The 25,658-nt window shown below is 52.1% G+C and overlaps 1 protein-coding gene across 1 annotated transcript in view; it reads right to left on the bottom strand.

The window, feature by feature from the left end:
• Positions 1–25,658, bottom strand: part of AACS (acetoacetyl-CoA synthetase) — a 77,410-nt gene that overhangs the window by 3,169 nt on the left and 48,583 nt on the right. Inside the window, exons 9-16 of the mRNA XM_037744186.1 lie at positions 22,306–22,430; positions 16,306–16,370; positions 16,052–16,174; positions 11,500–11,613; positions 10,333–10,458; positions 5,726–5,795; positions 4,968–5,026; positions 2,930–3,132 (exon numbers count right to left, since the gene is read on the bottom strand). Coding sequence (XP_037600114.1) covers positions 2,930–3,132; positions 4,968–5,026; positions 5,726–5,795; positions 10,333–10,458; positions 11,500–11,613; positions 16,052–16,174; positions 16,306–16,370; positions 22,306–22,430 — 885 coding nt within the window. The remainder of the gene's footprint in view (positions 1–2,929; positions 3,133–4,967; positions 5,027–5,725; positions 5,796–10,332; positions 10,459–11,499; positions 11,614–16,051; positions 16,175–16,305; positions 16,371–22,305; positions 22,431–25,658) is intronic.

Raw genomic sequence — 25,658 nt, 5'->3', positions numbered from 1 at the left:
GGAGGAGGTGAACCCACAAGGTTCCTGTCCTCAAGGAGCCTCCACTTCAGACAGAAAGATGCGGACATACACAAGAACTCACCCTCAGTCCATGGCAAACACTGAAAGCTACAGATAGAGGCCAGGACACTGTTCAAGCAGGAAATGCAGGAGAGCCTCTGACACTTGAGCAGAGAGCAACTAAGGTCAGGTGTGTGGAAGGGCTTTGCGCGGTGCGCAGACCCACTCCGAATGAAGGCTGAGAGTGAACAGAGGCAGGACAGAAACAGAGGCACGGAGACTGCGTTCTGGGGACCCCATGGCCCACAGCACCCACCAGGCAGGCTCTGCTGTCAACCCACCTTACAGATGAGGAAACTGAGGCTTGGATGCTAAGTGAGTTGCCCAAAGTCATACCTCAGGGGCAGAGGGGGAGCCAGGGCTAAGCAATAGAGCCCCTGTGCCCAAAGACCCTCAGAGGACCCGCTGTGAAGGCTGGTGGTGGGAAGGCCCACGCAGGCCACAGCCCCCCAGTTCCCAGGGTCTGCTTGCTCCACTGGTGCCGCATCATCACCCTGAGCTGTGGCAGGCAGGTGGCAGGTGGGTGACAGATTCCTCTCCTCATGTCACAAGCCGGAGATGGGACGAGTCTTACTCAACTCGAGGAGTGGGGCTGCCTCTGGACCCAGACCTCTCCTGAGCACTCGCCAGGGCCACTCCAAAATGCCAGAATTGGCGCTGGCTTCCCAGGGAACAGAAGCAGAAGTATCTCTCCGCAGAGACAGAGACGGGCCGCTGGCCACTCCCACCACTCAGATGCGCCCCAGGCTCAGGCTATTCTTGGGGTGGTGGGGGGAGGGTAGCCCATTCCCCACAGGCACCATGTGAAGGGTCAGACCTGCAACATGCTCTCCTGCCTCAGCAAGGCCCAGGACTTTGCAGATGGGACCTCAGTTGTCTTCTTCTGACCCTGAAGTGGGTCCAGTTCCTGAATGGGCAGTTCCCACACCGTGTCACCTCCCTGTGGAGGCTGGGCTCCTCTCTAGCTTGCAACAAAAGAGCTAAATCCTCTCCTAAGCCTGCCGTGAGGGTCTGAAAATACAAGGCCATTCAAAAATCTGGAGGAACCCTCCAAATGACTTCCTGAATGGACCTAGGACACCCTATCTGCGGAGAAAAAGAGCCCAGAGCCCAGCTGGGCGCCCTGGCAGCAAGGCCACGAAAGCCAGGATAACCCTGGAAAGAAACGAGATGAGTTTTCTCCTTTCCTAATAAACTGCTCCACCGCTCTCGTGATCAGATATGGTTTGGTAATAACCATTTTGGCAGCAAAAGTCCCAAGTTCTTTTTCAATAAAATAAAGCCACAGGACAAATTCAAATTCCACTTCCCTAAAATGTTCCAGATGAGACCGCACTGATTCACCGAAGGAAAACCTCAGACCCTTGTCAGCAAAGACGAGAAGTGTCACTGATTCAGGAACTACCTTCTTGGAGAGCACCAATGACCCCACAGAGAGCTGCCAAGGCTCACCAGCCAAAAAAAAAAAAAAAAGAGAAAGAGATTGATGGAAAGCCCCTAAGCTGCAGGGCTCTGCCCACGCATAACCAGAACGCAAAGGAAATGCGTGGACACCGTAGAAAAGGAACCAACACCGCAGACGTGGACAGGCGCCGGGAGGAGGAGCAGCAGTCCCGAGTGGGAACCCGTCCCCCAGGGATGGGCAGGGATTGCACGCGTGCCCATGCTGCTAGTGCCCTCCCCAGCCTCCTCCTCAAAAGGTTGTTTTGAAAATGTTGAAAGAACTTGCCATAAGGCAAAGAGAATGATCACGGGTTTCAAAGTCAATGTCATCACTCATTTCAACATTCTCCAGAAAGCCTCTCCTGGTAAACCCTGTCTCTGGTCACACCTCACAGACTCAGCCCTGCTCCCGGCAACGTCAAAGTCAGCTTCCCCTGGATCCCAGTGAGTGTCTGTTCCCATCTTCTCCTTAATGAACAGCCAATCATAAACTTCAAATACAGCCTGCCACTGCCTGTTTAAATTGTGTACGTTCACAGACACACATGCACACACACACGCATACACACAGCAGCTTCTGTCAGCTCGTGGGGGTATCCGTTTTGTAAGCAATGCGAATTAAAGCTGTGATCCAATCGAGGGGAGCCCCCTCCTCCCCGACTTAGAATCCAAGCAGAGTGTACTGGGGCCAGGGCTGGGGTGGGACCACACAGCCTTCTGAAAAAGAGTCGTCTTGTCATATTGGAAGAACTTAAAATTAAAAGGGAAGACCAACGGCTCCCAGCAGCACTTTAAAAAGTTAAAATTGGCCGGGCTTAGTGGCTCATGCCTGTAATCCCAGCACTTTGGGAGGCCAAGGCAGGTGGATCACTTGACGTCAGGAGTTCAAAACCAGCCTGGCCAACATGGTAAAACCCCATCTCTACTAAGAATACAAAAATTAGCCAGGCATGGTAGTGGGCGCCTGCAGTCCCAGCTACTCAGGGCTGACGCAGGAGAAGTGCTTGAACTTGGGAGGCGGAGGTTGCAGTCAGCCAAGATTGAGCCATTGCACTCCAACCTGGATGACAGAGCAAGACTCAGTCTCAAAAAAATAAATAAATACATACATAAAATAAAAAGTTAAAATGGATGTCCTCATTAAAAATTTTGAGAACACACTAACCAGGGGTTAGGAGGGAGAAGTCGACTGGACCTGCAGGGCTGGGCCCGCTAACCTCTGAACATGGGTATTTAGCAGACATTGCTTTCAATGCAGTCTTAGGAAGGGAAGGGAAAAGGATGGCAGGGAGAGGATGGCGTTGCTAGGCAACGTGGACAAACGATATATAAAGCACCAGCAAGCTGCTCAGATGTGAGTGCCCCTCGATGTGTGGGCTCGTGGGGCGATGGCAGCGGTCTCTTCGCTGGCAGGAGACGGCCGTACCAGGACATCCTTGGTTTCCAGGATGAGGCTGGGCACGTGCCGCGCAGACAAGCCCACGCGGATGGCGTCACGGATCCTCTTCACCAAGCCAGGCTGGAAGGTGTGCCCAGAGGCCATCTTCAGGAAGAGGATCACCCTCTCCTCCCCGTACCTGCTATACTGGGGGACACACAGGCTGTCCTCCACCTCCTCGAAGGATTCCACTGGGGAGACAGGAGAGGGGCACGTTCACACAGGGGGCTCCTCAGCAACCTGGCAGAGCAGGAGGGGCATGCCGGGTCCCCCAGGCCTACTAGGGGTGCCTGTGTTCTCCCAGCCCACCCAGGAGCACCTTGGAGGGACATTTGCTGAGGGAGCTGTTTCACAAGTGGAAGAAAACTCATCACTGGGGAGGCAGAGAAAGCTTCAGCTTTGGCAGGACAGGCGATGTTTTACCGGGGGGCAGGTATGGGCCGCACTCACTTAATGAGAAATTAACTCAAGATAAAAAAGAGGGCTGGGTATGGTGGCTCATACCTGTAATCCCACAACTCCGGGGGCAGAGGTGGGAGAATCACTTAAGTCTAGGAGATTGAAACCAGCCTGGACTACATAGGGAGACTGTCTACAAAAATCAAAAACTAAGCCAGACATGGTGGCACATGCCTGTAGGCAAAGCCACTCAGGAAGCTGAAGCAGGAGGATCGCTTGAGCCCAGGAGATCAAAGCTGCAATGAGCCATGATTGCACCACTGCCCCCCAGCCTGGGCAACAGGGTGAGACCCTGTCTCAAAAAAAAAAGGAAGCAGGTGGCCAGATGCAGTGGCTCACACCTGTAATCCTAGCACTTTGGGAGGCCGAAGTGGGTTGATTACTTGAGCTCAGGAGTTTAAGACCAGTCCGGCCAACATGGGAAAACCTCATCTCTATAAAAAATACAAAAATTAACGTGGGAAAACCTCATCTCTATAAAAAATACAAAAATTGGCAAAAATTAGCTCGCCTGTAGACTCAGCTACTCGGGACGCTGAAGTGAGAGGATCGCTTGAGCCCAGGAGGTGGAGGTTTCCGTGAGCCAAGACTGCGCCCCTGCACTCCAGCCTGAGTAAGAGAATAAGACCCTGTCTCAAATAAATAAATAAGTAAAAATAAAAAGGAAGCAGGGGTCTGTGGTGGGGACTCCACTGGAGGGAGGAACAAAGGCTGGAATCAGACCGTCGGGATTTCTCCACCCTGGCTCACAAATGACCTTGACACAAGTTTAGAACTCTGACCTAACCGTTAGTGTACGAGGCCATCTGACCAACTTTGTGGCCTGGGCCGGGTGGTTTGAAGGCCCACAGGTGACTCACCACTGCACTCCATCCTCACGTAGTTGTGAGAGTCACGGGCCTACACCATTTGTGCTTGGTGTCCTAACCCTGCACCCTCTCTGTTTCTCTTTTCTTCACCCATAAAGAGGAGACACAAGTTGACCGGGCATAGTGACCTGTGCCTGTAATCCCAGCACTTTGGGAGGCTGAGGCAGGTGGATCACTTGAGGTCAGGAGTTCGAGACCAGCCTGGACAACACGGTGAAACCCTGTCTCTACTAAAAATACAAAAATTAGCTGGGTATGGTGGTGCATGTCTGTAATCCCAGCTACTGAGGAGGGTGAGGCACAAGAGCTGCTTGAACCTGGGAGGCAGAGGTTGCAGTGAGCCAAGATCCAGCCACTGCACTCCAGCCTGGATGACAGAGTGAGCCTTGGTCTAAAAAAAAAACAGTAGCACAAGTAGCCAACCCAGCAGAGCTCACCAGGAGGATGAAATCCAATGGGGAAAGGAACGGGCCAACGGCCCTAAAGACCCCATCTGAGGTTTCATGAGGATAGCAGTGTGGGCAAGGTATGTTCTGGAAGGGAGGTCAGGCTCACAAATGTCCACTGTCACACCAGAGACCAGGGGGCCACAGTCGTGCCAAAGGTGGGGCCTTTGGAAACGGCCCCTGGGGCTCCAGTCAGGACCCTCCTCCTTCCTGGGTACTTAAGAACGCAAGGGGAGAAGGCACAGTACGTACCAATGTTATAGATTTCCGAGCTGCCAAACCGCACCCCGTTGGGGTTGAGTGTGCCATCACTGGAAAGAGAGAAGAGGTCAGGGCCACACCACAGCTCCAGAGTGAGGCAAGTCCCAGGGGTCCCTGGGGAGGGCAGTCACCCCCCTTCCACATGGCATCCCCAGCACCAGTCACAGACCCTCCCCTCCCCAGCTCCTTGCCCCACCACCCAGCTCTGTCTCCCTCTCAGGTTAAAGCTTGACATCGAGGGAGGCCCCTCTGCGAGGGAGCATCTGTCACCTCACTCACTTCCCACCTGCAGACACGACCCAGCCCACGTGTGGACACTGCTATGCCTTTGCTGTGAGATCCCCAACCTGACAACCCCTACCCAAGAACCCCATCACAGGACAGGGAAACTTGGATCACGCCCAGATCCAGCTCTTAGGAAGGAGGCTGGCACAGGGATGCCCCACCCCAGAAAGGACACAGGAAGGGTCCAAGACAGGGGACTGTCAGCCATGTCACAGACAGAGCAGACAATGCTTCCTCAGAGGGGGCCTTCAGACCTAGGGACGGCGTGTGCCTGGCACAGGGGTGGGGAAGCATGGCATACCAGCCAGTGGGGGCTGCGTGGGTGGTGTGGACACCCTGGTGTGGAGTGGAGTGGAGTGCCCAGAAAGGGAGTCACTGACTCTCACAGAAAGCACCTCCCACCCACCCCCATGCCCCCGAAAGGTGGAGCTCCAGGGAAAAGAGGCCCACTCTGCAGCCCTCACCTCCGGCCAAGCATGACGATGCCCCCGGTCTTGGGGTTGATTCTGCAGTAGTCGCCATGAACCCAGACACCTGCAAGGACAGCAGAGACGCCCGGTCACAGGAGGAGAAGGGGCCATGACGAGCTGCCTCGACAGACGCTAGGCTCGGGTCTGCAGACAGCAGTGGGGCCCAGAGGCAGGTCAGGTGTGGGGCTGGGGGAAGAAGGGAGCCAGACTGTTCCTGCCCCAAGGAACATGCCCTCTAGTGGGGGCTGCTGCCAGGGCAGCTGACACAGCTGGCGAGGAGGAATACAGCTCCTCAGGTACCAGCAAAGACCTGGGAATTTGCAGAGGGTGGGACCAAGCTGGGCCAGGGCACTGGGGGTCTACAGGAGCATCTGGAGACAACTCTGAGTGGGGTGCAGGAAAGAATGAGCTCTCGGGAGGCAACAGTGGCCAGGGGCTGCGGAGGCCACAGGGTGCGCAGAGGTCGGGGCCAGATCTTGGAATGGAATACGCAAGGTCACGGCCACGAAGGAGGCTCCTCCACCAGTGCCCCATGGACAGAGAGCCGATTAGCAGGTAAAACCCAGGAGACAAGGAGGGTGGGGGAAGAGCAAAGAGCCAGGGGTGATAGCAACACGGTGTCAACAGGCCACATGAGTGGCTACACATGCAGCTGTTCAGAGAAGGCCTGCGCGCCGGGGTGGTGCCATGAAGCTATCGACCAAGGGGCACAAATCCCAGCTTTGGACGCAGCATCTAAGGAGAGAGTCACCAAACAGTGAAGAGAAGCCACACATCTGAGTCACCCAGGGAGCAGGTAACCAGCTGGGGCCTCCGCCTCCTGGCTCCCACCCCAGCCCTTCATCAGCCACGCCGAGGGGAACTGGCTGGCTGTGACCAAAAGCACATCTCTGCCGCCTTGCAATGCCGGAAGTCATCTGCCTCAGCAGCAGGTTGGCCTGCTGAAATAACGTCCCGAAGATTTCCTGCGATCCGGGAAGGGAAAACAAGAAATAAGCCAGCTTCCGTGTCTCCACGGACGGGGGGCAGCCTCAGAAAGCATCTCCTCCCTTCCAAATTGAGACACTTCTCCAGCACTGCTCCACTCTGCGGCAAGCGCTAACCCAAACAGCTCATGACTCAGCAGCTACGTGGTCTATTCACGCGTTCGTGTGACACGTGAAGGAGACACTGCCACAAGCCACAACCAAGCCTTCCACAGGGACGAAGGCCAAGGGACCCTGTGCAGGGACTGTCCCTGGAAGGCAGTGGAAGAGAATGAAATGAGCCCTAAGCTACTTATTCTGATGCAGGAAACAGAATTGCAGCCCTTCAGGTCTTTTCTTCCGCCTCCCCAAGCTAGAGAATGAAACCAAATCTTTCTCACTAGACTTTTAAAAGATTCACATCCACAAATAAGGGGAAAAAAAAAAGAAAAATCCACTCCTAGGCTTGCAATTGACAAGCCCGGGTTCTGCAGGAGCACATGTGTATGGCTACTCAGCAAACTGAATCTATGAATGGCAGCCACGGGAGAGGAGAGCCGCAAGCCTGTCCTGCTGGCCTGGGAATCCTGCCTCATTCTGGAACTTCCATGCCAGCAACATACAGTCTTGTTTGCCTGGAGTCGGGTCCTCCTTGAATTGCATGGGAAATTTCTGGGTTTTCTGGGCCATTTGCCGTGCCGTGCCCTAATTACTGAGACCCCAGGAATGCAGAGGAAAAGGAAGATGTAAATCCACCCTGAAGAAACTTTCTTTTGTGGAACTGTCCCCTGACACACTTTGATCCCTTGCAAAGACAGGCTGAGGGGAGGAATCCACAAGTACTGGCTGCTGCCAGGGCACCAGAGAGGAAGAGGCTTGACGGCAAAACGACACCGCAGAAGCAATGTCTTCCCTTCCACAGCCGACTGAATAGATTTGGGTCACTCTCATTCTTCAAGGCATCGGCTTCAGCTCTGAGTCTCCTGGGAGCTGAGGCGAAAGTGGAAATATAGTGGGAACAGGTGACTGCCAATAAAGGACCAGGCCTGTTTGGAATGTGTCATCCGCAATGACCTAAATCTTAAGTCTGCTTCTACATTCTTTTAAAATATTAGGTTTTTAAAAATAATAAAAAGCAGCCAGGCGCAGTGGCTCACACCTGTAATCCCAACACTTTGGGAGGCCAAGGCGGGCAGGTCACAAGGTCAGGAGTTCAAGACCAGCCAGGCTGACGTGATGAAACCCCATCTCTACTAAAAATATGAAAATCAGCCGGGCGTTGTGGTGCGTGCCTGTAATCCCAGCTACTCAGGAGGATGAGGCAGGAGAATCGCTTGAACCCAGGAGGCAGAGGTTGCAGTGAGCCAAGACTGTGCCACTGCATTCCAGCCTGGGCGACAGAGCAAGGCTCCAACTTAAAAAAAATAAAAATACAAAGCCATAAAGAAAACCAAAATGGGCTCATAATCTCACCATTCATATAAGCCCTTATTCACACTCGTTATTCACTTATTCACACAATCACATGTATGTACTTGCTTTTTAAAATTTACACAAGGCCGGGTGCAATGGCTCACGCTAGTAATCCCAGCACTTGAGGAGGCTGAGGCAGGAAAATTGCTTGCGCTCAAGAGTTTGACACCAGCCTGGGCAACATAGAGAGGCTTCATCTCTACAAAAAATACAAAAATTAACCAGGCATGATAGCACACACCGAGAGTCCCAGCTGCTTGGGACGATGAGACGGGAGGTTCCTTTCAGCCCTGGAGATCAAGGCTGCAGTGAGCCGAGATCACACCACTGCACTCCAGCCTGGGGGACAGACAGAGACCCTGTCTCTAAAAAATTAATAATTAAAAAATAAAATGTCCACCAAAAGGGATGCTATGTCCTCTGTTCTTGAACTCTCCTTTTCACTTACGAAGTCCCTGGATATCTTTGTGCCGACACACGGCCTGCTTACATTTTCACCTGGCACCACTTTTTAAGGTAACGACGTCCATAAACCCACTCCCTGTCATGCAAAGGAAGGCTTGCTCTTGTTGCTTGGTTTTGCCATTAGCCATTTCCTATACAGCCCCAGGATCTCTCCGTGTTGGTGCTTGAGCTAAGGTCAAAGGGTAGCCTGTGTTCACTGTGTCCATGATAAACAGCTTCAGATCTCATTATCTGATCTGCCTTTGTCTTTCCATATTTATTCATCTCTCTCACCTACACCCAGGAAGTATCAGAGGAAGCTACCTATAAAACTGACTTCATGATAGGATTATTCAAAGAAAAGCAAAAGCCTACCCTAAAGGTAAGAGGACTGCAAAAACAAAGTAATGATTTCAGCTCTGAGTTTCCTGGCAGCCAAGGCAAAAATGGAAATATAACATGTCACAAGGAATTTGTTTTCTCCAAGAAGAAATTTATCAATTTCAAAAAGAGATTACTCTGAAATTAATCCTGAGAGGCATCTATCACATGAACCCTTGCACATGTGACCAAAAAAAAGTGACAGAAAAGAGAGTTTTCAAAGAGCGATGCTACGGAAGATGAAGGGCTATCGTTTCTTGGATGGATCCTCAAGCTGAGAGTCTAGTCATTTTGGCCTCTCTTCCCAATGCAGAAGCCCTTGGCTTCCTCTTCAGGGTCATCTGAAGAGTGTTTCTCTACATCCACTCTTGCTTTTCTGCATTCTGAGCACAACTGCTCATGGCGGGAGCCAAGGTGGGGCACAGGTGCAGCAGGTGTGAAGGCTGAGCCGCCCCGGGGGATGCCCCACACTGCTGCAGGAAGGCGCTATTCCAGGCACAATGGCTCTGACGGTGACATGCACACACGCGAGGCAGGAAGGATCCCTGGCAAATCCTACCACTTGCCGCTTTCTGATTCTCCATACATGGTCTATACTAACCCAGATTACCTTTTGAGAGACTGCAGAAAGCAAGTACTGAGTATAAATAACTCTGGAACAGAAGGCTTGCTAAATGATGAATTATATAGCAGCAATAACTCAAGACTGCTTATGAAATAAGATTAGAGAGAGGCAGGAATCAGAGCTTTAAATAAAAGACTTCCCTGCTCTGGCACAAGGCATCACTCAAAAGACGACACTCAAGGGTGTCAGTCTATGTGAGAGTGACGTGTCGGGTTGTAAAAATCCTTCTACCGCAAAAGTGCTCTTCCTCCAGCATCTCTGTGAGGACTGGATGATGGTGAGAGACACGAAGGAAGAGACCCAAGCCAGATGCCGCTTCCACATGCCACTCCTCTTGAAGAGGCAGGCATCACCCTGTTTCAGTGAGTGGTCCCTGCACCCTCCACCCTCCCACATGCAAACCAGAGGCTCGTGCCAGCTCCCAGCAGCTGGGGCCAGGGCCAAGAGGCTCGGGGCAGAGGTGGCTGAGATTCAACTAAACCCAGATTACAGTTGCACATGATAGCTTCAAGCTGAAGACAACAAGATTATCGATCAAAAACTGATCATCGCCCCACTGGCAGAATAAGCTATAAGTAGCTTCTCCAAGCCCTGGTGGGGGAAGAAAGAGGGGAGGGGCGGGATGGGAGGGAGGGAGGAGGATACAGAATTAGACACAGAAGGCCCAGCCAAGGCGAAGGCTGGGCAGCTCCGCCTGCATCTCTCCAACCGACCTGGGAATTTGGAGAAGTACGCCTTCCTGTACTTGCTGCCGTTCTCATCGTTCCAGAAGTGTGTGGGCTGGCAAGGGATCGGCTTAGTACACACCAGCTCGCCGCTCTCTCCCCAGACCGCCTTTCCTGGGATGAGCAGAATTAAAAATAAGCCCAACACACACCACAGCCACACACCCTGGCTGCCTCTCCCTTTCTTAAGCTATTACTTATTATGCAATATTCCAGACATATACAAAGGTACAGAGATGGTCACGCCCACACACCTGTCACGGCAACCTAATAATGCATTCCTCCCAGCCAAAGTCCCTTCCCTGCGTGCTCCCCAAAATCACCGTCCTGTAGGTAGTGATTTGTTATTCCCGTGTGTGAACATTTCTGCTCCATCTGCACGCATCCCTGAATAGCACATGTCACTCGGCATGCCTCTGAACTACACAGTCATTCTGTGTCCCGCATCTTCCTTTGCCCACCCAGCGTGACATCTGGGTGGCTCGTTTGGGCTACTACATGTCAGTCTGGTTCATTCAATTTACCGACTGGTCATTCTCCATATGTGATCACAGTTTCTTCCTCCCAAGAATGGACATTTCCATTGTTCCCAATTTTGTTTTCCATTACAAATCATGGGGCTACAAACATTCTTGCATGTATCACAATAAGTCTTCCAGGAATGGAATTCCTAGATCACGGGGCACGTATGCACCTTCAGCTTCGCTGACTACGCCTGCGTTGCTCTGCAGAGCAGCTGCGCCAAGCCCTGCCCACCCCTCCTAGCACAGCTGGATTTCCAGCTGCCAGGCACAGCACAGCGGGAGACTATCCCTTCAATGTCCAGGCTCTCAGAAGCTCAGAGCTGGCCGCTGCCTGTATATCCAGCACCAGGATTCAGATTCAGGGCAACGGCCACCCATGTGCCCACCGTTCCCAAGCACAGAGCCCCCCGTCTGGCCTCCAACTTGACCCTGACTTCTCAGGGGCTGGGGACCAGGAGCCTGGTGGGTGTTAAACCAAGCTGGGGGAAAGGACGTCACACTGCAAGTGACAGGGGCCTCCCCTCCAAGGGCTGTTTTGGAGAACTATCACCAAGCCAAGTTACACATCCGAGCGCTCCCAAGCTCCCAACTCACGCCTAATCACAGAAAGAAACAGAGATGAAGTCATCACCTTCCTCGTTCCACGCTTCCACGGCCATGCCCAGGTTCCGGGCCTGAATCTCCCCTTTATACACAGGAATAGAAACATTCTGGCCCATGAAGCAGGAGATGATGTCGGTGCCTCCTGCAAGCAATGGCAAAGGGAGATTCAAAATTCAGAAGCCCAAGACAAGTTGCTTTCAAATTGGTGAGCAACAAAGGAGAAAGTGCCCAGAGGACAAGTACCTACTACTCTCCCAGACAAACACTGCCAATCCCAGGCAGGTGGGGCTTCTTTTCAGGGAGTAGTGCGACAGGTGATATGGAAACTGGAACGAGCCCCCAACATCTGGTGATTCATGTTTTGGCCGAGCCTTCCTGCTAAAGGATGTGCTAAGTAAATGACCTCCTGTGGCCACACTGAAATTCAAGACTCAGGATCGCAAAAAATGGAAGCTTTGCCTGTGCTATGTACCCAGCAGACGCTGCTAGGTGGACCCATCACATGGGAAGGCTCGCGTGCCACAGTTTACATGGACTTCATGGTTGGAAAAACAGAAACGTTTCCAGCTGCAACAACCATGGAGTGTGATATCTCATGAGAGACTGTGCTACATGGAAAACACTCCTCTTTCTGGAATGAGCTGGAAATGGAGTCAGGCTCCATAGGCCACCATGCAGGAGAGCAGTATGAATCCCCCACCCCAGGCTCCTGCTGACAACAGCCACTCTCTGACCCAAGCCTGTGCGGGAAGAGAAACAGTAGCAGGGTAAACCCGTGGGAGAGCACACTCTCACACTACACACACACACATATACGCACACACATGTACACACCACACACACATGCACATACCACACACATGCACACACACTTACATGCACAGACGTGCAAACACATGCATGCACACATACCACACATACATGCATACACACACACACACACACACATACACGAGCACAGCAAGGGCAGAACACACAGAGGACAGGGTCATTCCACTCCCACAGGTGAGAAAGCAAAAACAGTGGAGAGCGGGTGACAAGGAGCACCCCTCCCTAACCCCTGGGCCTGGTGTCTGAATTCTTTTTTTTTTTTTTGAACAGGGTCTCACTCTGTTGCCCAAGCTGGAGTGCAGTGGTGTGATCTCAGCTCACTGCAGCCTTGACCTCCTGGGCTCAAGTGATCCTCCCACCTCAGCCTCCCAAGTACCTAAGGTTACAAGCACACACCATGCCCAGCAATTTCTTTTTTTGTTTTTTTTTTTGAGACAGAGTCTGACTCTGTTGCCCAGGCTGGAGTGCGGTGATGCAATATTGGCTCACAGCAACATCTGCCTCCCCATTTCAAGCAATTCCTGCCTCAGCCTCCCAAGTAACTGGGATTACAGGCATATGCTATCACGCCCAGATAGTTTTTGTGTTTTTTGGTAGAAATGGGGTTTTATCATGTTGGCCTGGCCCATCTTGAATTCCTGACCTCAAGTAATCCACCTGCCTCAGCCTCCCAACGAGCTGGGATTATAGGTGTCAGCCATCATGCCCAGCCACAGCTAATTTTTTGTAGAAACAGGGTTTCATTATGTTGCTCAGGCTAGTCTTGAACCCCTAGGTTCCAGCAATCCTCCCACCTTGGCCTCTCCAAGTGCTGGGACTACAGGCGTGAGCCACCACGCCTGGCCCACAGCTAATTTTTTAATTTTTTGTAGAAACCGGGTTTCATTATGTTGCTTAGGCTAGTCTCAAATTAATCTCCAACTCCTGGGTTCACGCAAGCCTCCCATCTTGGCCTCCCAAGTGTTGGGATTACAGTCATAAGCCACTGTGCCTGGCCCATGCCACTGTTTATACTCACTCATATACCCGAAAAAAATATTTTCATTAAGCAAAGGTTTTCCCTAATCAGGCTCCTCGTGTATCAATTGGGATGTAGGGTGTTCAAGAGCCACATGAAATGACTCGATGGCTCCAAAACCCAGAAGGGTTGACATTGGCGTCAACTCTAAGACAATTTTATTTCTTCTTTCAGGCAAAGAATAAAATGTGATGTCTTCTCTGCCATTTCATGTCACTGACTGACATGTCCCATGAAAATGAGTGAGTCACGTTCGTTTCTGCCACCATCAAGGTCTGAGCAAGGCTGCTGACCTCCTTCCCACTGCTCACCCTGCTGGTGGGAACGGCTCAGTCCCCCACCTCAGGCTGAGGAACCAACTGTGGGGAGAAAGGGTGGGGGTCGGCCTCAGGCTTCCGGCGAATGCCACCTCTTAAAGAGGTGCTTTGAGAGTACATTTTTTTTAAATTTTTTTTTTAAAGACAGGGTCTCACCACAAGCAGAAAAATCAGAACTACATATGTGTAAAAAGAAAATAAAAGTGACCCATCTTGGGTCATGCCTGTAATCCCAGCACTCTGGGAGGCCAAGGTGGAAGAATCACTGAGCTCAGGAGTTCAAGAACAGCCTGGGCAACATGGTGAAACCCCATCTCTACAAAAAATTTAAAAACATAGCAGAGCGTGGTGGCGAGCATCTGTGGTCCTCGCTACTTAGGAGGCTGAGGCAGCTACTCAGGAGGCTGAGCCCAGGAGGTTGAGGCTGCAGTGAGCTGTGATCGTGCCACTGTGCACTCCAGCCTGGGCAACGGAACAAACCCTATCTGAAAAAAAAAAGGGACCCGAAGATTTCTATGAGCAGCAATGGAATCAACTCTAAGTCACATTAAGGGGAAGTGAGGTATGTACCCTAAACTACATCTGTGTACACATTTATACACACTCACAAATACACACTCAATCACACACGCTCACCTCCGCACAGAACATCTCTGAAGGAAACAACATCAGCTTCCTTGGGGAAGGGGGACGGCAGCAATGAGGATACTTTTGTGGACTGAATTTTTTACCACATGCGTGAACCATTTTCCAAGCACACTTTATGTTAAGGAAAAAGTTATGAGAAAAAATGCACTTGGGGGCCAGGTGTGGTGGCTCACACCTGTAATCCCAGCACTTCAGGAGGCAAATCAAGGTGGGTGGATCACCTGAGGTCAGGAGTTTGCGATCAGCCTGGCCCACTTGGTGAAACCCCATCTCTACTAAAAATACAGAAAAATTAGCTGGGCATGGTGGTACATGCCTGTAATCCCAGCTACTTGGGAGACTGAGGCACAAGAATTGCTTGAACCCAGGAGGCAGAGGTTGCAGTGAGTTGATACTGCACCCAGTGCACTCCAGCCTGGGTGACAGAGCAAGACTCCGTCTCAAAAAAAAAAAAAAAAAAAAAAAAATTCACTTGGAATCCACATATAATACACCCATATATATACATACATGAGTGTACATGTACACATCCATACATACTTGTTTTCAACCTATAAAAATGACCGTACCCTATAATTCTGCAATCTGATTTTTTCACTCATCATGACCACATTTCAATGTCCATCAGTATATTTCTATCTAAACAAATACTTTCATCCTTGCACTTCTAATGGCTGCATACATTAAAAATGTACCCTAAGTTATGCAGCGAATTTTTTTCTGCTGTACAGACAGGTGTGTCTATATCTTACTTATATAAACAATGTTGCTATATTTCTCCTTCATTTAGTGGATTCTCACTGTTTGTGGATTCTATTTTTGCAAATTTGCCTACTCACTAAAATGTATGTGTAACCTACAGATCTGTACCCTGGAGCTTTTGCGGTCTCTCTCAGACATTGCAGAACAGTTGTAACCCTAAGTTGCCCATGGACGTTTCCACTGAGGTCACATAAGGCGACACAGCCCCCCTACCTCACTCTCACACACGGGAGACCGGGGCAGGGTGGGGTGGGGCGGGGTGCTCTGTTCCCGGGCTTTACAACCCAGCCCTAGCACAGGACAGTGCAGCGGCCTTGGACAAGTCACTGAATGCTTCTGAACTGCATTTTCTCTTTCATAAAAAAAAAAAAAAACAGAACCTACCAAGATGTGTTGTTTTGGGTTTTAAGACTCTAATTGGGAGGGGCGTGGTTGTTCATGTCTGTAATCCCAGCACTTTGGGAGGCTGAGGCGGGCAGATCATGAGGTCAGGAGTTTGAGACCAGCCTGGCCAACATGGTGAAACCCTGTCTCTATGAAAATTACAAAAATTAGTCAGGCGTGGTGGCAGGCGCCTGTAATCCCAGCTACTTGAGAGGCTGAAGCAGAAGAATCACTTAAGCCCGGGAGGCGAAGGTTGCAGTGAGCCGAGATCGCGTCCCTTCACTCCAGGCTGGGTGACAGAGCAAGACTCCATCTCAGAAAACAAACAAAGACTACAATTGATGTGAGAGGTGTGTGTGTGTGTGTGTGTGTATGTGTGTGTGTGTGTACACACGTATTTCCCCCATGAACAAAGCTTCTGTACATGCTAACTCCGTGTTCACAGGGACTTTGTGGAACATCACTGCCTCCAATAACGAGAAGGGACTGTGCGTACCGGCTGCACAGTGGACCATGTCCTTGGGGTGAATCCGAGCACTGGCAGAAGGTATCATACTTGCGGGGCCGGCGTGCCTCCCGGAGGTGGGGATGGCTGGGAGGACTGTCCCCCAGGGCCATACCTGAGATGGAGCCCAGGAGGACGCTGCTCTTGATGCACCTGTAGACGTACTCGTAGCTCTGGCCTTTCAGCGGGGAGCCGGTGGACAGGATCGTGTGGAGCATCTGGAGACTGTGGGTTTCCACTAGGGCGAAGAACCACCGAAAGATGAAAACTAAACCCAGTGCCTGAAGCCTCACTCAGAAGCAAGAAAGGGACGGATGTGATTTCCTTGATTGGCAGTACAAGGAATGAGTATTAAAGGGTCACACTCACCCGGCTTCATGGCCTTCTCTTCCAGCACCGACAACCACTTGGCCCCGGTTACCAGGATAGTGATGCTAGGGCCCAGGCGGGAAAGAAAATACCAGAAACTCTTCAAGGCTCTTGCACCAATGCTTTCTAAAGTTAGGGATTTATTTCTGAGAAGTGTGCAAAACCCAAGAGGGGCATTTTTCTGGGTTGAACTCATACTTTGTGTTTACTCCAGTCTGCCTTGCTCTGAGGTGCACCTGACTGTGCTCTACGCTGACTCTAGCACCCAGGGCCAGCTCCCTTCACCATGAGGCCTCGCATAAAACTGCTGTTCACACGAACACGTCATCTTCCCAGCTGCAGAGTATCTTATCTTAAGGGACCAGGGGAGGCCATAAAATCGCGACCCCTCAAATTCTATCCTCACATAGTCACTCACCAATGAAGAGAGGGCTACAGAATTTTTTTTTTTTTTTCTGAGACAAGGTCTCCCTCTGTTGCCCTAGGCTGGAGTGCAGGGGTACAATCACAGCTCACTGCAGTCCCCTACTCCTGGGCTCAAGTTCTTCTCCCACCTCAGCCTCCCAAGTAGCTAGAGCTACTGGTATATGCCACCACACGCAGGTAAGAGACAGGGTCTTGCTATGTTGCCAGGCTGGTCTTGAACTCCTGGGCTCAAGTGATCCTCCTGCTTTGGCCTCCCAAAGTGCTGGGAGAATTCTTTATTTGTTAAAACAAGTGCCATATTTAAAACTCTCCACCCATCCCCTTTTCTTACACAAGTTCACATTTTTATGAAACTTGGAAAAGTGCAGCTCTTCCCCACATTCAGATTCCATAGTTGTACGCATTTGTACTCAGAGGAGGACAAATGCTGCTGCATAGACATCACTGCGTTTTCAAGGGCAGCACTGTCTCATATGCGATTTTCTTCCAGCCAGGCAGCCCTTCACAAGTAAACTCCATCTTCCCAACTAAGGAACATTTTCTCTTCGGGGCCCAGAAGAGGCTGTGAGGTTAAGACTCTTCTGTGTCACTCTGGGCAGTAGAACCTCAGTCCCTCTGCACATTCGGTGGAGAGACTCATCCAGGGGGGAAGACTGCCATGGCACTCCCTGTCGGGAGCTATGAGGCAAAGTTGCACATAACATGCTGAAATTCAGGGCTGGCTCTGCTGGGCGTGGCCAAGGCAATGGCAGGGTGGATCTCCCTCTGTGCAAGGAGGTGGGTTACCATGGTCCAGTCCTTCCACCTCCCACACCTTCGTTCTCTTACTTCCCCAGACCCACCTCGCCACCAACAAAGCCACCACTGTACCCTGGAGATGGCTGGAGTTTGGGGGGAGGGAGACTAGCTCCTCCCACCATCCCCCTTGCTTCTTTCATAAACTCAGAGTTTGATTAACTACTTCGACATCATAGCCAAGGATTAAGCTATCACTCTCTTTGCAATTATCAATAACGGAGGATGGAGATCTCAGGACTCTAACGGTGATCACCCGGCCCTGGGCAGGAGTGACCACCTCGAGCTACGGATACAGAGCTCTCCAACCAACAGCCACGCCCAAACACCACAGGGGTTTTACGCAGCTTATCCCCCCACTGCCCACCCCCAGAACACTCAAAGACTCTGTGGTTCTCAATCGCGTCTAAGTGCAGGCAAGATTCTCCAAACCCTGATCTTGGTGAGGCGCTGCTGCACTCGGAGGTGGTGCTCTCCGGCCTGTCAGTCACAGCCCTGCTTGTCTGAAGAAATGGCAAAGTCCCCCATCTATCTCCAGGGTGCGCATAAGACGGGTGAGAAATGCAACACCATTCAGCTCCTGGAAGCATGGAAGCCCACCTGTGGGCGCTCAGGCCACGTCTTATTTCTAGGGAGTACTGTAGGGGTCGCTGCTCTGAAGCATGAGACAGTGTCAGGGCTCTAAACCGCTGGGACCCAGTGCCCACTACTGCCCAGAGCCCTGCACAAGCCGGGTGTGGATCAGCCCAGAGGGAGCCTCTCAAGAGTCGCCAGCAGAGTGTGGACTCCAGCAACCTGAGTCTCCCAGCTTCTCCCCCTGCCTCTGTCCCTACCCCGAAATGCTCTCTCTACTCAGACACTACACCACCCTTTTTTTTCTGAGACGGAGTCTCTCTGTGTCTCACCCAGGCTGGAGTGCAGTGGCATGATTGCAGCTCACTGCAACCTCCGCCTCCAGGGTTCAAGTGATCCTCCTGCCTCAGCCTCCCAAGTAGCTGGGATTACAGGCGTGTGCCACCACACCAGGCTAATTTTTGTATTTTTAGTACAGATGGGGTTTCACCATGTTGGCCAGGCTGGCCTCAAACTCCTAACCTCAGGTGATCAGCCCACCTCGGCCTCCCAAAGTGCTGGGATTACAGGCATGAGCCACCATGCCCAGCCTACACTGCCCTTTTAATAACATGAACCTGATCACGGTGCTCTCCTGATTCAAAGTGTCCACTCTTATTCCATTCCACTTGGGGAAAAACTCACCCTCCAAGCAGCCCCAAAAGTCCCTGCCCCTCCAACCCCTGCTCTTGCCCTAGCCCCACAACAGCCCTTGACACTCGGGCCACAGGACGCCCCTTCCAGCTTCCACAACACACGGATCCCATGCGACCTCTGGGCCTTGGTCCTAGCGGTTCCCTCTGCCTGAAGCCCAGTCCCCAGTCCTGCAAGAGTAGTTCCTGAACCTTCCAGCCTCAGCCCAAATGCCAAGACCTCTCAAGGACTCCCTGGCTCGAAATCGCACAGCACCCCTCACTGCCCCAGATCAGCCTCTCTTTTCCTTACCTTCCCCTGCCCAGTACCAGCCCCATGAGGACAACGAGTGCTGGCCCCTGGTCGCTGCTGTGTGGCCCCCAGAACCCAGCAGGGAGCATAGCACAGGGCACGTTGCCCAGCACACACGGTTGTAGATCCCGGCAAAGTGCTGCCCAAGCCATGCACTTCCTTAGAGGGACAAGCCCGCTCACCCGCTCACCCGCTCACCCCTGCCCTCTACAGCCGTCTGAGACAACAGCCCCATTCAGAGACGGGCAACACCAGGCCATGCACGCAACGTGCACGCCTGCCCTGCTACTAGCAAACCTGGACAAAGTCGTCAGGGTCCTGACCCTAATTCTATCCACAATATTCCCCTCACTAGAGCCCAGAAACATACCCCTATGAAGAAAATTCGTCTTTTAAAATTATCTTGTCTGTGCCTACAAAATGAATGTTCTTTCATCAAATGTGTCAGTAAGGCTGGGAGCTGATATGCTGGTAATCAATAGAGATCTCACCCCACATTTACTAACAGACGTGGGTTTTAATCAGAGGCACTAACACAGCATCACAAGGACTGTGCTGCCCCGCGCTCCTCTTGCCACAAAACAGGATTTGCCATGACCTGCATTCAGCTGTTTCACACCACTCAGTTTCTAGGAAGTGCAAGTGAGCGGAAGCGTCCTGCCCAGCACCCACTCCCTCTCACTGCTGACCACTGGCGACTAGTGGCTTGAAGCCTACATCCTTCCGAGAGCCCCACCCACAGCCCCTGCCCGCATGCCGAGTCACACCTGCCTCGACAAACTGCACAGGTGGCTCTCCCAGGCAGGACAAAGGCCACATCCAGAGGGAGCCCCTCGACAGCACGACCACACCTCAGTCAGCCTCGGTGCTCTGGCCAACCCAGGGCCCATGGTTACAGCATGGAACCAGCCACTGTGCTGCGAACACTCGCACAGGTATGCGTGCACACAGGCCCAGGCACAGGCATCCACATGTACGGCACACATGCACAGCTGCATGCACACGAATACACACCCAACACCTACACAAGCACAAACACCTGACACCTATATACACACACACAGCCACCTGACACCCATGCACATATTCACGTGCTCACCTGCACTCACATGGATGTGCACACACACTCACACACACACACACACACATGCACTCACACACACATACACTCACACACACATGCACTCACATGCTCCCTTTCATATTATCACACTCCACGCACGCATACACATACACTTTTACACTTGTGCACACACACAGATGCACACACAGCAGGGGCTCCCTGGGACCTTTTACCCTTGGATCTCATTAGCACCAGCCTCACTGATGTATCCCCCTCCCTCTCTCCTCCAGTAACCCCCGACCCAGCACGTGCCTCCCCTACACCAATAAAAGCACCTCCACCTGGAGCCCGGCTTAAGGGTAAAGATTCTAAAGCCATTGCAAGTTCCCAGGGATTTGATTAACCTTTTGCTGGAAACAATCTCATTAGGAAACAACCTTCCTCACTAAGAGTGTGAGCCAAATGTCAGGATTTAAGTATTACCCAGGCCAGCCCAGGTTATATTTAAAATGTTAATGGCCAAAGATTTAAAAACATGAGCAGCTCCTGTTCCCCCCATGAACGAGTTCAGACAGAGTAACTAGGACATTTCACAGCATGATGGTTTCTGGGCCCCTGGAGCCCTGGCGACTTCTACACTCTTATTTCTGGAAACACTGGTCACCAAGGGTGACCAAGACCACAGTGGCCAGGATGTGCCAGCCAGTTGTGATTAATTCATCAGCAAAGTGCCAACGAGACCGGACCTTCTGATGCCTTCTGATGATGATGATGATAAGGTGGGGGAAAGCTAGGACCACCATACCTGTCCCCATCTGCATAATTCTCAGGCACCAGGAGGGTACCCGATGTGTCTCCTAACTGGCTATGGCCTCTGCTCATGGGATTCCTATCTACCATCCAGCCAGGGCCACAGAAAAGAAGTGACCACCTCCAGGGGCCCCAGGAAGCACTCAGTACAGTTACAATGAAGTGAGGAGGACCCTAGAAGACAGGTGGCCGCCAGCCCCAAGGGATGGCTAGGGACAAGCAGGGCTCTCCTCCTGCCAATGGGCTCAGGAGAAAGGTGCCAGGAAATCCAAACACCACGCAGCCCCCCAATCACAGGTTCTGCCCCCACCCCTCATGAACTATCTACACACCTCCCCTGTGCGTTCAGCCTTCACCTCACTTCATCTCTGAGATGGTTTGGTTGTCCCCACCTAAATCTCATCTTGAACTACAGCTCCCATAATCCCTATGTGTCATAGGAGGGACCCGGTGGGAGGTAACTGAATCATGGGTGCAGGTTTGTCTCATGCTGTTCTCTGGACAGTGAATAAGTCTCACGAGATCTGATGGTTTTATAAAGGACACGCTCTCTTGCCTGCCGCCATGTAAGACATGTCTTTGCTCCTCCTTCACCTTCTGCCATGACTGTGAAGCCTCCCCAGCCATGTGAAAACTCTGAGTCCATTCAACCTCTTTTTCTTTATAAATTACCCACTGTCAGGTATTTCTTCATAGCAGAATGAAAATGGACGAATACCATCTCACTCCTGAGTCTGAAGAACCCATGTGAAACAGGACTCTAAGCGACCCTCAGTGTTCCTCCTTTTGCTGGGAAATGTCACAACTACAGAAATAAGATCAACGCGGAGCTCGATGGCTGCAGTTGACAACGCCCTACTGTGAAAGAGCTGGAACTTTGCTAAGAGAGTTGATTTCAGGCGCTCTCAGTGCTAAAAGCAAAAAGGTAACTGTGTGAGGAGACGCAAATGCTAATTTGCCTGACTGCAGTGCTCATTTCCCTAGGTGTACACACAGCAAAATACCATGTTGTGCGCCTTACGATATATACAATTTTTACTAAAAAACACTCTTAAAAATAGAAACAGGTTCTTAAAAGAAATGAGATTACATGCTGCCCGTAGGACTTTTCTCAGCCCTCTCTAGAGGGAGAAGCCCCGGTCCTTGGTGTCCCTCCCTCCTTAACAGTTTCACCATCTGCTTCTGGCATCTCCCACACCCTCCTCTTGGAGAGGGAGTATCCACAAAGGCAGAGCATTCCAGAGATACCCCGACCACAGTAGAAGGCAGCCACGGCTCTGCATCTGATCCCAAGGAGCCTTCCTGGTGCTGCCTGACCCTCGTTCTGACCACAGCACCTTGGTACCTACCCTATCCTGTCAACCAGGTCCCAGAGCACGTTGGGCGTGGGCACCAGCGGGGAGCCGTCGTACAAGACCATGGCCGCTCCTGTGGCCAGAAGGGACACCATCCAGTTCCACATCATCCAGCCCACCTGCAAAGACAGGAGGAGCACAGCTTCAGCGGGCGCTAGGCAGCTCCCTCCAGTGCTGCCCCTCAGCTTCCCGTGTCCCTGGAAAACTGCCTAAAATGGAGCCACGGGTTAGAGCTAACTGCCCATTTCAAACACATGACACTTTGGCCCAGAAACTCCACGTCTAAGAATGCGTCGCACAGACATATTCATACATGTGAATGAAGACGTGTCACAGAAGGTCTGTTGCACCCTTGCTGATGACAGAGACAAAGCAATGTAGGTGTTATCAACACAAGAAAGGCCACAGGAAGTGCACGCATGCTACTGACACTCCGACACACTTAGGGAACCCACGCGAGCGTTCAGAACAGGGCTGGCCCTAGCAGGATGAGGCGAGCCATTAAGCAGCCATGAAACAGAATGAGGCCCAGACTGATACAAAACCGACTCCAAGACATCGTTCGTGCAAAACAAGCAAGGTGGAGCGCGTGCAGCATAACCCTCTTAGTCTAGAGGAAAGGACAGACATGTAAGCACACACGCAGATACACGTACATATGCACGCACGCATGGGTATGTACACACACACACACACACACACACACACACCCCTACAGGGCACTGATCCACGCTAAAGCAATGAAAATGCCTGGCATGGCTGCCTCTGGGCCCTGGGAGGCAAGAGCCTTTCCCCACGTATCCCACTGGGGCTGCTTGAAATTTTTACCATATCCAAGTAGGTTTAATTTTTTTTAATTTTAACTGAAAACTGTTACCAAGTTTAAAAACGTTAAGGCAAGAAGGTGCAGATACACTCACAGCACCCTCATCTACGCAGGGAGGCCGTGTGGGTGGTCCTGGAGTGAACAAACATGACAGAGCTAGGGGTACGCTCCAGCAGGAATCTTGACCCTGGAGGCCAACAGGGAGCTCCCCAACCCCACCAACCACAGAGGCAAGGAGGTCACGGGGGATGCACACAGCCTGGGAGGACTGGAGTGGACGTGGCTGGGCGTCCTGGGCCTCACCCCACATCCCCAAGGGCAGTCTCTCGGGGATCAGAGGGTGGGGATGAGGTGGCCATGTGACAACACCAGGTCAGAGGGTGGGGATGTGGTGGCCATGTGACAACCCCAGGTGGTTCTCCTTCAGCCCTGGGTCAGAATCCCTGGACAAGAGCTAGCAGAGCTGAGGGTGAAACAGAGCACCAGGCCAGCAAGTCACCTGCGGCATGAGCGACGTAGGTTAGCCTGTGTCAGGAACTTACCTCCCACCCGCCGCAGCCTAGGGCTGTCCCCAGTTCACATGGGCTACAGTGACCCAAAACCAACATCCCCCAGAAGGTCCACCCACGCCTACTCCCCACTCACAAAGGCAGGGGCACAAGGACACAGGCAGAGGGCTCCATTTAGATGAGCTGCTTTCATCTTTTTTTTCTTCCTGAAACAGGGTCTCACTGTCACCCAGGCTGGAGTGCAGTGGCACAATCACAGCTCACTGAAGCCTCAACCTCCTAACTTCAAGTGATCCTCCTGCCTCAGCCTCCCAAGTAGCTGGGACCACAGGTGTGGGCCACCACGCCCAGCTAATTTTTTTATTTTTGTAGATGAGGTCTCGCTTTGCTATCCAGGCTAGTCTTGAACGCCTGGCCTCAAGGGATCCCCCTGCCTCAGCCTCGAAAAGTACTGGGATTACAGGCGTGAGCTGCCAAGCCTGGCCACTGAGCTGCTTTCTGAACAGATCTTAATGTACTCGTTCAATTTCTTTCATTAAGGAACTATTCTTCAAAGAGGAAACCAGTGCCTGCAAGCCCCAAGCAGCACAGTGCTCCTGGCTACCTCATTGTTCAACGAAGCTGCTAAAAAGTTGAGTCAAGGCGTGGTGGCTCACACCTGTAATCCCAGCATTTTGGGAGGCCAAGGTGGGAAGATCACTTGAGCTCAGGAGGTTGAGACCAGCCTGGGGAACATAGTGAGACCTTGTCTCTATGGAAAAACAGTTTTGTTTTGTTTTGTTTTGTTTTGTGAGACAGAGTCTCACTCTGTTGCCCAGGCTGGAGTGCAGTGGCACAATCTCAACTCACTGCAACCTCCACCTCCTGGGTTCAAGCAATCCTCCCACCGCAGCTTCCCAAGTAGCTGGGATTATAGGCGCCCACCACCACACCCAGCTAACTTTGTAGTTTTAGTAGAGACAGGGTTTCACCATGTTGGCTGGTCTTAAACTCCTGACCTTAAGTGAGGCACCTGCCTTGTCCTCCCAAAGTGTTGGGATTACAGGCGTGAGCCACCGTGCCTAGCCTCTAGAAAAAGTTTTTTTTTTAATTAGCCAGGTGTGGTGGAGTGCACGTGTGGTCTCAGCTACTTGGAGGCTAAGGCAGGAGGATTACTCGAACCTAGGAGGTTGAGGCTAGAGTAAGCCATGATCACTGCTGCACTCCAGCCTGTGCAACAGAGTAAGACTCTGTTAAAAGGAAAGAAGAAAGGCAAAGGGAAAATGGGAAAGGAAAAGTAGGAAGGGAGGTGATATCCCAGGGGTCTGTCCCCTCCTGCATCTGTGTGACCCCAGGGGTCTGTTCCCTCCTGCATCTGTGTGCAGTCCTGGGAAGTCTGTCACAAGGGTCACAGAAGGGCCCTGGGCATTGACCTCACAGGTGAGGCACATGCTAGCTGCTTTCCACTCGGCATAAAAGCTCAGCACAGAAGCACCACCCAGGACCTGTAGCTAGATCCTTCTGGAAGCTCTTGATGTTTTGAGTTTTCCTGCTCTGGGGTAGAACACACTTTCTTTAACTTGTCCTAACCATTTGTCTTTCTGGGCTCAACAAGGGCGAGAAGCCCTCCAAGCCTCCAGTTCCAGTTCTGGCTTAATGGCATGGATTACACCATGCTGAGGCAGGCTGAGCTGGCCCATCTCCACATTGCACTGGGGAAGCCCTCACCGCGGTGGAGCATAGACAGTGCCCCGGGAAAGCCCCTACCGTGTGCAGCAAAGGCCGGGGAGGAGGGAATCCCTTACCGTGTGCAGCACATACCAGCACCCAGGGAAGCCTTACCGCGTGCAGCCCAGGCCAGGGACGGGGAAGCCCTTACCGCGTGCAGCCCAGGCCAGGGACGGGGAAGCCCTTACCGCGTGCAGCACAGGCCGGAGACGGGGAAGCCCTTACCGCGTGCAGCACAGGCCGGGGACCGGGGAAGCCCTTACCGTGTGCAGCACAGGCCGGGGACGGGGAAGCCCTTACTGCGG

The sequence above is a fragment of the Cebus imitator genome, unplaced genomic scaffold (assembly GCF_001604975.1).
Source record: "Cebus imitator isolate Cc_AM_T3 unplaced genomic scaffold, Cebus_imitator-1.0 Scaffold169, whole genome shotgun sequence".
Lineage (NCBI taxonomy): Eukaryota > Metazoa > Chordata > Mammalia > Primates > Cebidae > Cebus > Cebus imitator.
This window is presented reverse-complemented; position numbering and strand designations above follow the sequence as displayed.